Below are 15257 nucleotides of genomic sequence, written 5' to 3' on the forward strand. Positions count from 1 at the left end.
TAGAGTAGTGTACTTCTGAAGCAGTGAACAAAGTAGAGGAAGCTGGGTCAAGGGGAAAGGATCATGTGAGGATTTGTGTGAGTAGTAGAGTGATAGGCCAACAAGTGATATATGCTTCAGTAAGATTGGCTTTTTAGTGTTCATAGCAATGGTTAGAAAATAGAGGATGTGGTGGCAGCGGCAGAGAAGTATTTGGGTGTATGAGATTTAATGTCAGAAGATTTACAGGGTGTGTTGAGGGGTGGTGTCCAGTCCTGGCCGTTGACCTGAGGTAGGACTTTAAATAGGGAGGTGGGTTATTAATGAGTGTAGGGTTAGATGGTAGGATTTTTTTTTTCTTTTCCCCCATACAAAGTAAAAGGGATTTATACCCCAGTCTAGTTGATGGCGGTAATGCAACGTTTACTGGATGCCAACCGCCGTTAAACCTCATCGAAGAACAAGGGCGCAAAATACAACTTCCTGGTTTGATAAACTGTGAGTGACATCTTTCGCGATACAGGCAATTTCGTACGTTGTATTGACGACGGCCCTGTCTTGGAATGTAACATAATCGCTTTATCCATCAAGAGTGAAATACATATTCGTCTGCCACTTTCGGAAAATATCACATTAACGTGCTTTCTCTTAAACGTTATAATGGTCCATGACAAGAGTGAGTAAGCTCATGGTAAGTCGAAGTAGCTAGCAAGCTATGGTGTCCGCCTTGGCTTGGTTTCGATGTAACGTTAATAGTCAGCTAGAAAGCTAATGGTAGCCATATCACTTCTGTAGTTAGCTTAAATCTATCTGTACAGTAGTTAGTTATTTAATATATAAAGAAAGGAACCGTAGCCAGCTATCTGGCTAATGTTATTAGCTAGCTTCTATGTCAGCGTGCTTGTTGTTATGCCTTTCTGGTCAGCATACCCCCTTAAGAAGTTGGCCTCTAGCGAGCTATCTTACGTTAGCTAGCTAACGTTACTCTTTAGCTCGATACTTTATGGTTGCTAGTTAGTTACTCGTAGCCATCACCAATGCGCATAATGATTGTTCATATGTAACGAACTTATCAAAAACCACTAAATTGGCTAACTTACAGTTAGCTAGCCAGCCAGGTAACGTTAGCTAGCTAATGTAACTAGTTGGTTGGCTACTTAACTTACTAGTACTTGACGGTGTGCTATTTTGTTTATGTTGGTGAAAGCTAGGTAGCTAACTTGGTTCAGTCTAAGCTACGCCCTATGTCTAAAGAAACTAGTTAGCTAGTTATCAGTTGACGTTCTAACATGGTTGACCACAAATTATGAGTCAGATCAGTGTCCACTGCAGAGCGATAACGGTAGGTAGCTAACGCTTTAACGTTAGTCAGCTAGCTAGATGGCTTAAATGCCACTGTTGTCGATGATTCTAACGCTTTGCTAGCTACAACGTTCGTGTTCAGTATGAGCTAGCTAACGTTAGGTAACACTTGCCAACATTGTCATGTTAGCTGACTTGAATTTCAGGTCGTTGCTTGGTGCAGTGAGATGACTAAACAAACAACAGAGATAGATCCATGCCATGCTTCTGTTACAGCCAAATCCGCCGTTATGTGAATTGTCCGATGGGGTTCTCGACCAGTTTTAGCCCGGTTAAACTATCTTTGCTGCTTTAACGTAATGTCGGCTTGTCTGTCTGGTTTGGTCTTTAGGGCCGATACCTGTGTGTAACATGTGTTGCCTAATTGTTGTTATTGTTGCAGAGGAGCCGCTGAACACAGCTGCCAAAAAGCCACCTTCCTTTCGAATGTAAGCTCAACACTGACTTGTGCTTCTATTTGAAGTACTGGTTTGGAGACAGACTTTTAATGCTGTCTGGTGTGTGGATGGGCTGATGTGACACGATAATGATCGAAGATTGATGCAAGCTTTCCATGATGACACTGACTGTGTGTGTGTGTGTGTGTGTGTGTGTGTGTGTGTGTGTGTGTGTGTGTGTGTGTGTGTGTGTGTGTGTGTGTGTGTGTGTGTGTGTGTGTGTAGGGGATGAGAGGCGCACAGGTGCAGCAGCAGCGTTTACGGCTGTGGGGTCAGTGACTCTCTGTGGGCTCAGGATGGCGCAGGGAGGCCCTCCGCTAGACTATCACATCCTGCAGGACCTCAAGCAGCGCTTCCCCGAGATCCCAGAGGGAGTAGTGTCCCAGTGCCTTCTGCAGGTAGGATACAGCAGTCAGACAGCTATGAGCACATACCTTACGTCCCAAATGGCACTCTGTGTTACTTTTGACCAGAGCCATATAGGCCCTGGTCAAAAGTAGTGTACTGCATAGGGAATTACATGCAGACCACTCTGCAAAATAAATGTACACTTACATTTTATTCAATAATTTAATCTAAACTGCGTAGTCAGGTGCTAAAGTCCCGCCTCTCCCATCTCCTCATTGGTTTTTAAGAGTATTTACCCACGTGGGTGATTGAATGATGAACTGAGGTCCACACTCCAGTCCAGTTGGTGGTGGTAATGCACCTTAAAGTTGGTTGCCAACTTACAGTCAGAAGAAGACTACTGATGGAGGAGAGATTTTTAAAATATATATTATTTAACCTTTGTTTAAACAGTCAAGTCAGTTAACAACACATTTTTATTTACAATAATGGCCTAGGAACAGTTGGTTAACTGCCTTGTTAGTTATTGTTCATGGGCAAAACAACAGATTTTTACCTTGTCAGCTCGGGGATTCGATCTCGCAACCTTGCGGTTACTGGCGCTCTAACCACTAGGCTACCTGCCGCCCCTACTAGAAACTATTAGTTTCCCCTTCTATCTTTTATCTGTGGATTAAATGTCTGACTAGAGAACACACTATTTTGTGTGCCTTGAAATGGGTCAAAATTCCACAAAGATCCAGGGGAAAAAAGGACTGTGTGCATTTAACAACCCAATGTTTATATCCCAGAACAAATTAGATAGCAACAGCATGTTCGTGAATGTTTCATGTGTTTCGACCTGTCCCCAAATAATAATTAAACTCAGCAAAAAAAGAAACGTCCTCTCAATGTCAAATGCGTTTATTTTCAGCAAACTCAACATGTGTAAATATTTGTATGAACATGGCAAGATTCAACAACATAGACATAAACTGAACAAGTTCCACAGACATGTGACTAACAGAAATTAAATAATGTATCCTTGAACAAAGCGGGGTCAAAATCAAAAGTAACAGCCAGTTTCTGGTGTGGCCACCAGCTGCATTAAGTACTGCAGTGCATCTTCTCCTCATGGACTGCACCAGATTTGCCAGTTCTTGCTGGGAGATGTTACCCCACTCTTCCACCAAGGCACTTGTAAGTTCCCGGACATTTCTGGGGGGAATGGCCCTAGCCCTCACCCTCCGATCCAACAGGTCCCAGACGTGCTCAATGGGATTAAGATCAGGGCTCTTCACTGGCCATGGCAGAACACTGACATTCCTGTCTTGCAGGAAATCACGCACAGAACGAGCAGTATGGCTGGTGGCATTGTCATGCTGGAGGGTCATGTCAGGATGAGCCTGCAGGAAGGGTACCACATGAGGGAGGTGGATGTCTTCCCTGTAACGCACAGTGTTGAGATTGCCTGCAATGATAACAAGCTCAGTCCAAAGATGCTGTGACACACCGCCCCAGACCATGACGGAGCCTCCACCTCCAAATCGATCCCGCTCCAGAGTACAGGCCTCGGTGTAAGCTCATTCCTTCGATGATGAACGCGAATCCGACCATCACCCCTGGTGAGACAAAACCGTAACTCGTCAGTGAAGAGCACTTTTTGCCAGTCCTGTCTTGTTCAGCGACGGTGGGTTTGTGCCTATCGGCAATGTTGTTGCCAGTGATGTCTGATGAGGACCTGCCTTACAGCAGGACTACAAGCCCTCAGTCCAGCCTCTCTCAGCCTATTGCAGACAGTCTGAGCACTGATGGAGGCATTGTGCGTTCCTGGTGTAAATCGGCAGTTGTTGTTGCCATCCTGTACCTGTCCCGCAGGTGTGATGTTCGGACGTACCAATCCTGAGCAGGTGTTGTTACACGTGGTCTGCCACTGCGAGGACGATCAGATGTCCGTCCTGTCTCCCTGTAGTGATGTCTTAGGTGTCTCACAGTACGGGCATTGCAATTTCTTGCCCTGGCCACATCAGCAGTCCTTATAGCTCCTTGCAGCATGCCTAAGGCACGTTCACGCTGATGAACAGGGACCCTGGGCATCTTTCTGTTTTTCAGAGTCAGTAGAAAGGCCTCTTTTTAGTGTCCTAAGTTTTCATAACTGTGACCTTAATTGCCTACCATCTGTAAGCTGTTACACCGAACCCAAACCGGCTGCGCACGTGCTCCATCATGCACGCATTTATTTTGTCTCCCCACACCAAACGTGATCACGACACGCAGGTTAAAATATCAAAACAAACTCTGAAACAATTACATTAATTCGGGGACAGGTCGAAAAGCATTAAACCTTTATGGCAATTTAGCTAGCTAGCTTGCACTTGCTAGCTAATTTGTCCTATTTAGCTAGCTTGCTGTTGCTAGCTAATTTTTCCTGGGATATAAACATTAAGTTGTTATTTTACCTGAAATGCACAAGGTCCTCTACTCCGACAATTAATCCACACATAAAACGGTCAACCGAATCGTTTCTAGTCATCTCTCCTCCTAGGCTTTTTCTTCTTTTGACTTCAAATTGCGATTGGCAACTATCATAAATTAGGTGCATTACCGCCACCGACCTCGTTCGTCTTTCTGTCACCCACATGGGTATAACCAATGAGGAGATGGGAGAGGCAGGACTTGCAGCGCGATCTGCGTCAAAAAATAGAACTGACTTCTATTTTATCCCTCAGCCTGTTAGTGTCTTAACGACCGTTCCACAGGTGCATGCTCATTAATTGTTTATGGTTCATTGAACAAGCATGGGAAACAGTGTTTAAACCCTTTACAATGAACATCTGTGAAGTTATTTGGATTTTTACGAATTTTCTTTGAAAGAAAGGGTCTTGAAAAAGGGACATTTCTTTTTTTTGCTATGTTTAGTTGGTTCAGAGTTCGTTTTGACATTTCAACCTGCGTGTCTGGTGTGGATGTGCAAAATCAAAATTCGCGCAATGGTGCACACGCGTGCTCAGTCTACACAACATGTTAAGGTGCCATTTTGGAAACATAGATACACAACAGGCTACCAACATACACTAATTTTCTTGTTGAAGTTCCTGTATGCTGTTACACATGAAGTTGAACATTGACAGCTGTTTGTGGGGTTTGGTCGACGATTTAGTCGGGGTTAGTGACCCTCTGTTTTCTACAGTTAATAGACAGAGAGCAGTGACCGCTATAGAATTCCAGTCTGGCCTCCATCACTGAGCTTGCTGTTTTCCTGTCTGCTGTCTCCTCTCCTCCAGAATAACAACAACCTGGATGTATGCTGCCGCCTACTGGCTCAGGAGAGTAACAGATACCTCTATGGGGAGTTCCACAGTCCGGAGGAGGTTCGTCTGAGCCGGAACCACATGCTGCACATCCAGTTGGGCTACCCCCCCCCGGAGGCGGGCAAGTCCAACGGGGGTGGGCGCTCCCTGGTGCACAGCTCCAGCGACGGTCACATCGAGCTTCCGCGGGCCGGCTTCCAGGAACCACTCTCAGCCCCCGCCACCATGGCACCCTCGCCGGGGTACAACCCCTTCTTCATGAAGGAGCACGGGGGGCGCTCAGCCAGCACCCCCACCCCTCCTCCCATGCAGGGCATGTCCCCTACCTACTCCCCCGTTCCCCGCTACACCATGAACCCCATCACGGTCACCCTCTCCCAGAACCTTCCCAACGCCCCCCAGGCCCTGCATATCCCCGTCGGTCACTATGGCAACAGTGGTGGCAATGCCCTCTACCTCCGTCCCTCCCCCTCCCAGAGCCCCCAGCCCTCTCCTTGGCCTTCGCCCGGGCAGCCTGTGTATCAGCCCTCGCCCTACGCCACTCCCACCTACCAGTCCCCCTATAGCTCACCCCAGCACCAACCCCACCAAGTGCAACCCCAACAGCAGGTACAGCCCCAGCACCAAGTCCAACACCAGCACCAGCCCCACCCCCAGCACCAGCAGACCCATGTCTTCCTGCCAATCAGCCCTCCCACCCTGGCCAGCATGCCCTACCACCAGCACCACCAACAGCAGCAGCCCATCTACCGGCCCTACCTGCCCAAGAGCTCCCTAAAGAACCAGATCGAGATCACCTTGGAGGGCACACGGCCCCGCAGCAACTCCCCCGTCCACTGTCCCCCGGGCCAGACGCTCTACATGGCCACAAGCCCCTCACCCAGCTCACCCCAGCGAGGCCTTAGTGGCGGGGGCCCCGCCGCATTCCACCCTGGGGTCTACTTGCACCAGGGCCCCACGCGGCCCAGACCTGCCTCCTCGCCCCAGCCGGGCAGCCAGGCGGGCTACACCTTTAAGATCAAAGTGTCCCCAGGCCAGGCCCAGCAGAGGCCCCCCTCAGGCTCCCCTCCCGTGTCCTCCCCTCCTGAGTCTCTGCTCAACATGGTGGACCAGGGGGAGCACCATGCGCTGGCCCCGGCACCTATCCTGCCCATCTCGGCTCTGCCCGGTAACATCGCCAGCCACATCACCAACCGCATGCCCCGCCGGTCCAGCTCAGGCTCCGATGACTACGCTTACACCCAGGGTAGGCATGGCTTATGGATGGATAAGAGTGTGTGTGTGTGTGCATTTGTGTGTTTACCAGTGCGCTTATTTGCTGTTTATACAATGGGTGGGTCTAATCCTAAATGTTTATTGGTTTAAACCACATTCCCAGCCAGTGTCTATTCCACAAGTTACTACCGGCTAAATCTATGACGTTAAAATGCCTATTTACTCTGTTCCATCTGACTGCACATTCCACTGTTTCATCAGCCCAGCCAGGCAATTTATTAACTTGATCTCCTCCATAAAAAGCATCTAGACATTATCTCCCATTTCTTTTAGACTAACATTGTTTCATTATTCAAATTCGATCTCCAGCTGTCCCATAATTATGAACGTGTTAGGAGTCGGGATGAGACAGACAGGTAGGCAGCTTTTCTCAGCAGGTCGAAATCACGAATCGGCATAATTTTTATGGATAGTTCTTTGTATATATCAATAGAAAAAAGGTCAAACGAAACGAAGTGCAGGTAGTTTGCAGTCTTTCCAGCTTCAGTTTGAAGTGATTGTGTTTGCAGTGTTGGCTAGCTCTCGAACAACAGAGTCCTGATGAGAGAGCACATTTTCTATGCCAGGTGAAATTGCATCATTAGTTCATTGTTATGGATGTATCCAAATAAATGTCACTAGAGAACAGCTTAAACAAATGCAGCTACTGTTGTTAATCTGTCTGCACGGTTTGACATGACTGTAACTTAGCCGCAGTTGGCTGGCTAGCAAGCAGGGGATAAGAACGTTGCTAGTCAGTATGGCAATTGAACCGATAGAACGAGCTACCAGCCGGCTTGGGTAGCAACCCTAGATTTGTGTCTGGAGTGGACTATAATCTTGTGGAAGGAAGAAATGGTATGAATAAATTCATCAAAATAACATTTTTAATTAAAATATGTCAAAGCTCAAGGCAAAGGGTGGCTATTTGAAGAATCTCAAATATAAAATATATTTTTATTTATTTGACACTTTTTTTGGGGAGGGTTACTAAATGATTCCATATGTGTTATTTCATAGTTTTGATGTCTTCACTGTTCTACAATGTAGAATATAGTAAAAAATAAAGAAAACGTTTGACCGGTAGTGTATATATGGCTGTGAAATTAAAGAATTTACATACATTCAGTGTATTCGGGAAGTATTCAGACCCCTTCCCTGGGGTATTCAGACCCCCCTATTCAGACCCGCCAGCTGATAAAAAATTTAACAAAAAAAAAAAAAAAATATATATATATATATAAAAGTAAAAATATATATTTATTGCGGGGAACTGTGGGTATCCGACCCGATGCAGGTGTCTATAGTATGTACGTGGGGGTGTGTTCCTGTGTGTATGCATTTGGTGTGCTTGCTCGTTTGCGTTTGTTCATCTGTGCACAGAACCAGTCCTGCACATCCACCTGTGTATTCCCTCATCCCATCTGAAGCGCTGTGTTCCCTCCACTGTTTCTCCCAGCTCTCCTGCTGCACCAGAGGGCCCGGATGGAGCGTCTGCTGAAGGAGCTGCTCATGGAGAGGAAGAAAGTGGAGCAGCTGAAGGCAGATGTCAACGACATGGAGTACGACGCCCTCCAGAGACGCTTCAGACGAGTCAACAGCAGCAGCCTCATCCCCCGGGTAAGATGTGAAGGGTCATAACATGGTGTGCACACACACAAACACACACCTGTGAAGTGTAAAAGCATAGGCACACACGGTGATCACACACATGCATACACGAACACACACACCTTTTTGAAGGCATGGCACGTAACGTGGCATGTGTGAGCGCACACATACCTTTGAATGCAGTGGCACACACTCACTAGCAACATACATATAGTGCCTTCGGAAAGTATTCCGACCCCTTTACTTTTTCCACATTTTGTTAGGTTACAGCCTTATAGTAATATTTTTTTAATATTTTTTTTATTCCCTCGTCAATCTACACACAATACCCCATAATGACAAAGCAAAAACAGGTTTTTAGACATTTTGGCTAATTTTATAAACAACAACAAACTGATATCACAGCAGCCTTAGACGTTGTTGCGGACAGAAATTATTTAAAGGGACGAAAATGGTATAATTTGAAGTCAAGAAAGAGATGTACAGCGCATTCGGAAAGTATATATAAAACATTTTGAAAATAATCACTTTTACATAAGTATTTAGACCCTTTACTCAGTACTTTGTTGAAGCATCTTTGGCAGTGATTACAGCCTCAAGTCTTCTTGGGTATGATGCTACAAGCTTGGCACACCTGTATTTGGTTAGTTTCTCCCATTCTTCTCTGCAGATCCTCTCAAGCTCTGTCAGGTTGGATGGGGAACATTGCTGCACAGCTACAGTACCAGTCAAAACACCTACTCATTCAAGGGTTTTTCTTAATTTTTTACTATTTTCTACATTGTAGAATAATAGTGAAGACTTTAAAACTATGAAATAACACATGGAATTATGTAGTAACCAAAAAAGTGTTATCTAAATATATTTGAGATTCTTCAAAGTAGCCACCCTTTGCCTTGATGACAGCTTTGCACACTCTTGGCATTTTCTCAACCAGCTTCATGAGGTAGTCACCTGGAATGCATTTCAATTAACAGGTGTGCCTTGTTAATTTGTGGAATTTCTTTCCTTCTTAATGCGTTTGAGCCAATCAGTTGTGTTGTGACAAGGTAGGGGTGGTATACAGAATATAGCCCTATTTGGTAAAAGACCAAGTCCATATTATGGCAAGAACAGGTCAAATAAGCAAAGAGAAATGACAGTCCATCATTACTTTAATACTTGAAGGTCTTAAAATGAAACTGGATCTCATGAGAACCGCCACAGGAAAGGAAGACCCAGAGTTACCTCTGCTATAGAGGATAAGTTAATTAGTTACCAGCCTCAGAAATTTCAGGCCAAATAAATTATTCGGAAATTCAAGTAACAGATACATCTCAACATCAACTGTTCAGAGGAGACTGGTTAAATCAGGCTTTCATGGTTGAATTGCTGCAAAGAAACCACTACTAAAGGACACCAATAAGAAGAAGAGACTTGCTTGGGCCAAGAAACATGAACAATGGAAATTAGACAGGTGGAAATCTGTCCTTTTGGTATGATGAGTCCAAATTGGACTTTGGATTTTGGTTCCAACCTCTGTGTCTTTGTGAGACGCAGAGTAGGTGAACGGATGATCTCCGCATGTGTGGTTTCCACCGTGAAGCATGGAGGAGGAGGTGTGATATGGGGGTGCTTTGCTGGTGACACTGTCAGTGATTTATTTAGAATTCCAGGCACACTTAACCAGCATGGCTACCACAGCGATACGCCATCCCATCTGGTTTGCGCTTAGTGGGACTATCATTTGTTTTTCAACAGGACAATGACCCAACACACCTCCAGGCTGTGGAAGGGCTATTTGACCAAGAAGAGTGATGGAGTGCTGCGTCAGATGACCTGGCCTCCACCATCACTAGACCTTCCATATGTGTTGTTTCATAATTTGATGTCTTCAGTATTATTCTACAATGTAGAAAATAGTAAAAATAAAGAAACCCTTAAATAAGTAGGTGTGTGAACTTTGACCAGTACTGTACTTAAACTATATACACATATGTGGACACCCCTTCAAATTAGTGGATTTGGCTATTTCAACCACACCCGTTGCTGACCAGTGTATAACATTGAGCACACAGCCATGCAATCTCCATAGACAAACTTTGGCGGTAGAATGCCTTACTGAAGAGCTCAGTGACTTTCAACGTGGCACCATCATAGGATGCCACCTTTCCAATAAGTCAGTTTGTCAAATTTCTCTTAACCTGCCCAAATGCATAGTGCCAACTGTAAAGTGTGGTGAAAGAGGAATAATGGTCTGGGGCTGTTTTTCATTGTTCTGGCTGGGCCTCTTAGGTCCATTGAAGGAAAACGCTACAGCATACAATGACATACTAGATTATTCTGAGTTTACAACTTTGTGGCAACAGCTTGGGGAAGGAACACGGACTGCAAGCCAGGCCTAATCGCTCAAAATCAGTGCCTGACCTCACTAATGCTCCTGTGGCTGAATGGAAGTAAGTCCCCTCAGCAATGTTCCAACATCTAGTGGAAAGCCTTCCCAGAAGAGTGGAAACTGTTTATATCAGCAAAGGGGGGACCAACTCCATATTAATGCCCATGATTTTGGAATGAGATGTTCGACGAGCAGGTGTCCAAATACTTTTGGTCATGTTGTGTATCTACACTGAACAAAACATTTCATGCAACATGTAAAGTGTTGGTCCCATGTTTCATGAGCTGAAATAAAAGATCCCAAAAATGTTCCATACGTACAAAAATAATATTTCTCAACTTTTATGCACAAATGTTTTACATTCCTGTTAGTGAGCATTTCTCCTTTTCCAGGATAACCCATTCACTTGACAGGTGTGGCATATCAAGAAGCTAATTAAACAGCATGATCATTATACAGGGGACAATAAAATGTTCACTCTAAAATGAGGGACCGTGCAGTTGGCATGCTGACTGCAGAAATGTCCACCAGAGCTGTTGCCAGAACGGAATGTTCATTTCTCTACCATAAGCCACCTCCCACATCGTTTTAGAGAATTTGGCAGTACACCCAACCGGCCTCATAACCGCAGACCACGTGTCTGGTGTCGTGTGGATGAGCGGTTTGCTGATGTCAGTGTTGTGAACAGAGTGCCCTGTGGTGGGGTTATGGTATGGGCAGGAACAGAAGTGTAAAAATACTTAAATACTACTTAAGTATTTTTGGGCGGTATCTGTACTTTTACTTTACTATTTATATTATGGACAACTGTTACTTAACTACATTCCTAAAGAAAATAATGTACTTTTTACTCCATACATTTTCCCTGACAAGTACTCTGACTGAAATGCTCCAATTCACGTACTTATCAAGAGAAAATCCCTGGTCATCCCTACTACCTCTGATCTGGCGGACTCACTAATCACATGCTTTGCTTGTAAATTATGTCTGAATGTTGTGCCCTTGGCTATCCTTCAATTTGTTTACCATGAAAATGAGGCCATCTGATTTGCTTAATATAAGGAATTTGAAATTATTTATACTTTTGATACTTAAGTATATTTTAGCAATTACATTTGCTCTTGATACTTAAGTATATTTAAAGCCAAATACTTTTAGGCTTTTACTCAAGTAGTATTTTACTGGGTGAGTTGCACTTTTACTTTAGTCATTTTCTATTAAATTATCTTTACTTTTACTCCAGTATGACAATTGGGTGCTTTTTACACCACTGGGCAGGCATAAGCTACAGACAATGAACACAATTCCATTTCATAGATGGCAATTTCAATGCACAGAGATATCGTGACGAGATCCTGAGGCCCATTGACATGCCATTCATCCGCCACATCACCTCATGTTTCAGCATGATAATGGACAGCCCGATGTCGCATAGGATCTGGACACAATTCCTGGAAGCTGAAAATGACCCAGTTCTTCCATGGCCTGCATACTCACCAGACATGTCACACGTAGAGCATGTTTGGGATGCTCTGGATCAATGTGTACAACAGCATGTTCCAGTTCCCGCCAATATCCAGCGAGTTCGCACAGCCATTGAAGAGGAGTGTGACAACATTCCACAGGCCACAATCAACAGCATGATCAACTCTATGTGATGGAGATTTGTCGCGCTGCATGAGACAAATAATGTTCACACCAGATACTGACTTGTGTTCTGATCCACAGCTTATTTTAAAGGTATCTGTGACCAACAGATGCATATCTGTATTCCCAGTCATGAGAAATACATAGATTAGGGCCTCAGTTATTTATTTCAATTGACTGATTTTCTTAAACTGGAACTCAGTAAAATCTTTGAAATTGTTACATGTTGTGTTTTTATATTTTTGTTCAGCGTAAATAACCATATACTGTAAAAGTACAGGTAACAGCCAAGATAATGGAAACACTTGAGTAAATGAGGGATGCGAAGTATATTTAAAGCAGGTGCTTCCACACAGGTGTGGTTCCAGAGTTAATTAAGCAATAAATGTCCCATCGTGCTTAGGGTCAATGAATGTCCCATCGTGCTTAGGGTCATGTATAAAAATTCTGGGATGGCCATTTATTTTGGCTACCATGGCTATGCCATCATAGGATGACAATGCCCATCCACAGGGCATGATGATCACTGAATGGTTTGATGAGCATGAAAACAATGTAAACCATATGCCATGGCCGTCTCAGTCACCAGATCTCAACCCAGTTGAACACTTATTGGAGATTCTGGACAGCGTTTTCCACCACCATCAACAAAACACCAAATGATGGAAGAATGGTGTCATCCCTCCAATAGAGTTCCAGACACTTGTAGAATTTGTGCCACTGTGCATTGCAGCTGTTCTGGCTCAACGCCCTATTAAGACACTTTATATGCTGGTGTTTCCTTTATTTTGGCGGTTACCTGTATATGTGCATGCACAAACAGCTTTTATCTGATTCTTATCACATAGATAGGTATTTGTAAGTCTTTGCAGAGTATTAGATTTGGTAGGAAACCAAACCTTCTGTTATCTCTATTTTTGTGTCTCATCTCTCATCCACTGGTGTTTGTGCCTTTTCCAGCCTGAAGAGATGACCCGATTACGCAGTCTGAACAGACAGCTTCAGATTGATATCGACTGCACCCTGAAAGAGACAGATCTGCTGCAGTCTAGAGGTGTGTGTATATACACACACGCTTTTGAAGATGCAGTGTACAGGAGCACCCATTCAGGAGTCAAACTACCAATGCTGTACTAATTGTATCATTTCCACAGGGAAGTTTGATCCGAAAGCTGAGAACAACTTTTATAAGAACATACAGACCGGTCCGGTGGTACCGCCCAAGCCAGGAAGGAAAGGTGAGAACCATGATGTCCTCTATCGTACCATTGTAAACATTGGTAACACTTAAAGGGGCAATCTGCAATTGATACATCCATTTTATTTTTATACTTTTCAATTAATGATATATACCAAATGAATTATTGAAGAATAGAACATAAATGCTTCATGAGCTTTTTTCAGCTGTCGTACCCTGTCAGAACCCAACATGTAAGCTTGTTTTACTCCATTGTTTGTAAACAACATAATTAGACAAACACTGCATAACCTCAAAACATGGTTCAAACTAATGTTGGTATCATGGATGGTCAGTCCTTGCATCCATAGCCCTGTCTATGAATTTGAGAGTGGTTACATTTTCGCCCTATCCTTCAGTGTTTTACCAAAACAGTGGTGGAGTGTCCACTTCTTATTGTTTCTTAAAAGAAAAATACTAAGACTATATATGCTGTGTTTGTCTGTGTGACGTTAAGACTCGGTCTTTCTCCCAGAGGTGGAGCGGAACGCCAAGCCTGTAGCTGCCGGGCCCCCTCAGAGGGACGAGGACTTTGAGGGAGCCCAGTGGAGCTGTGAAGAATGCACCTTCCTCAACCACCCTGCACTCAACCGCTGTGAACAGTGCGAGATGCCGCGCTACACCTGAACCTTGCCCAGCCCTATCCCGGATAGTAGTCACCCCCCCACCCTTACTTCCTCCATCCCTGTAAACTTCTCCTCCAATTGGTCCCCGCCCATGGCTTTGTGTGATAACCCCCCCCCCCTGCACTATGACCCTTGTTTCCATTGGAGGAAAGCATTTTTACAGGAGAGGATAGCGGGAGACTGTTCTCATGGCAACCTAAAAAGGAGGGACTAGCTGTCGAGCGGACAGTGGGTGTGGCTATAACTACTGGAGCGTTGTTTTTGAAATACGCAGGAAGAGGAGGCGTGGTTTACAGAGTGAACATTCCATTGCAGAATGAATGACTGCCCTGTTTACACGACTGAGCCCATTCCCAAACCCCGTGGACGAACGCAGGCGCTTCTTACAGTGGGACATTCCTCTACAAATGGCCAGGGCTGCACTGCACTCTCTCTGACAGTGGGACAATGCAATGGCAAAAAGAAAGGGTCTGGTGAACTCATCCTAATGTAGATTATACACTGTATCAGCTCTGTACCAAGAGCTCCTCCTTTCATCAAATGAAGAACACTAAAGAGACTTGCATATGAATATATTCCTGGTACTTGTATGCATATTATGCCCACACTGTATTCTGTGTTAAAGATGTCAATTTTCCTGTGCAAATGGCTCAAGTTGCTGTACTTAATAAAGGAGCTGATTCTGTGTGACTGTTGCTTACACCTGGACTATTTCCTGTAGTCTCTTGTGTTTTTTTTGTATTTTCTGTTTGTGGCATTTTAGTTTAAAGGTCCAATATAGCTGTTTTTAGCTTAATATCAAATAATTTCTGGGTAACAATTGAAGTACCTTACTGTGATTTGTTTTTACATTTAAATGGTCAAAAGAAACAGCAATTTTGCAAGGGCTATCTAGGACTGGTCTGAGTGAAGAGGGGAAAGCTGAACTTGTTTTTATTGGCAGAGGTTTGGAATTCTGTGTGTAAGAGCGGTTTGAAAACAAACAGGGCATTACCATTTTCACAGTATTATTCCAACCTTGTGTGGAAATGTATGTAAAACACAATCTAGATTTAGACTGCACTGGGCCTTTAATGATCTACTGCTTGCTTT

The 15257-nt window shown here is 44.3% G+C and overlaps 1 protein-coding gene across 8 annotated transcripts; it reads left to right on the forward strand.

Annotated features, from left to right (window-relative positions):
• Positions 1-234: 234 nt before the first annotated feature.
• LOC129867417 (TGF-beta-activated kinase 1 and MAP3K7-binding protein 3-like) lies at positions 235-14878 on the forward strand. 8 transcript variants are annotated; one of them, XM_055940804.1, is made up of 8 exons: positions 251-670; positions 1724-1769; positions 2004-2176; positions 5390-6662; positions 8130-8290; positions 13263-13356; positions 13457-13540; positions 13997-14878. In XM_055940804.1, exons 3-8 carry the CDS (start codon positions 2075-2077, stop codon positions 14164-14166), a joined length of 1884 nt encoding a protein of 627 aa, XP_055796779.1. In that variant the 5' UTR covers positions 251-670; positions 1724-1769; positions 2004-2074; the 3' UTR covers positions 14167-14878. The 8 variants fall into 8 exon arrangements, with proteins under 8 accessions (XP_055796782.1, XP_055796779.1, XP_055796781.1 ...); XM_055940806.1 differs by having other exon boundaries at positions 251-477; XM_055940805.1 differs by lacking the exon at positions 251-670 and adding an exon at positions 680-1321.
• The last annotated feature ends 379 nt before the right edge of the window (positions 14879-15257 follow it).

This window comes from Salvelinus fontinalis, chromosome 12, assembly GCF_029448725.1.
Source record: "Salvelinus fontinalis isolate EN_2023a chromosome 12, ASM2944872v1, whole genome shotgun sequence".
NCBI lineage: Eukaryota > Metazoa > Chordata > Actinopteri > Salmoniformes > Salmonidae > Salvelinus > Salvelinus fontinalis.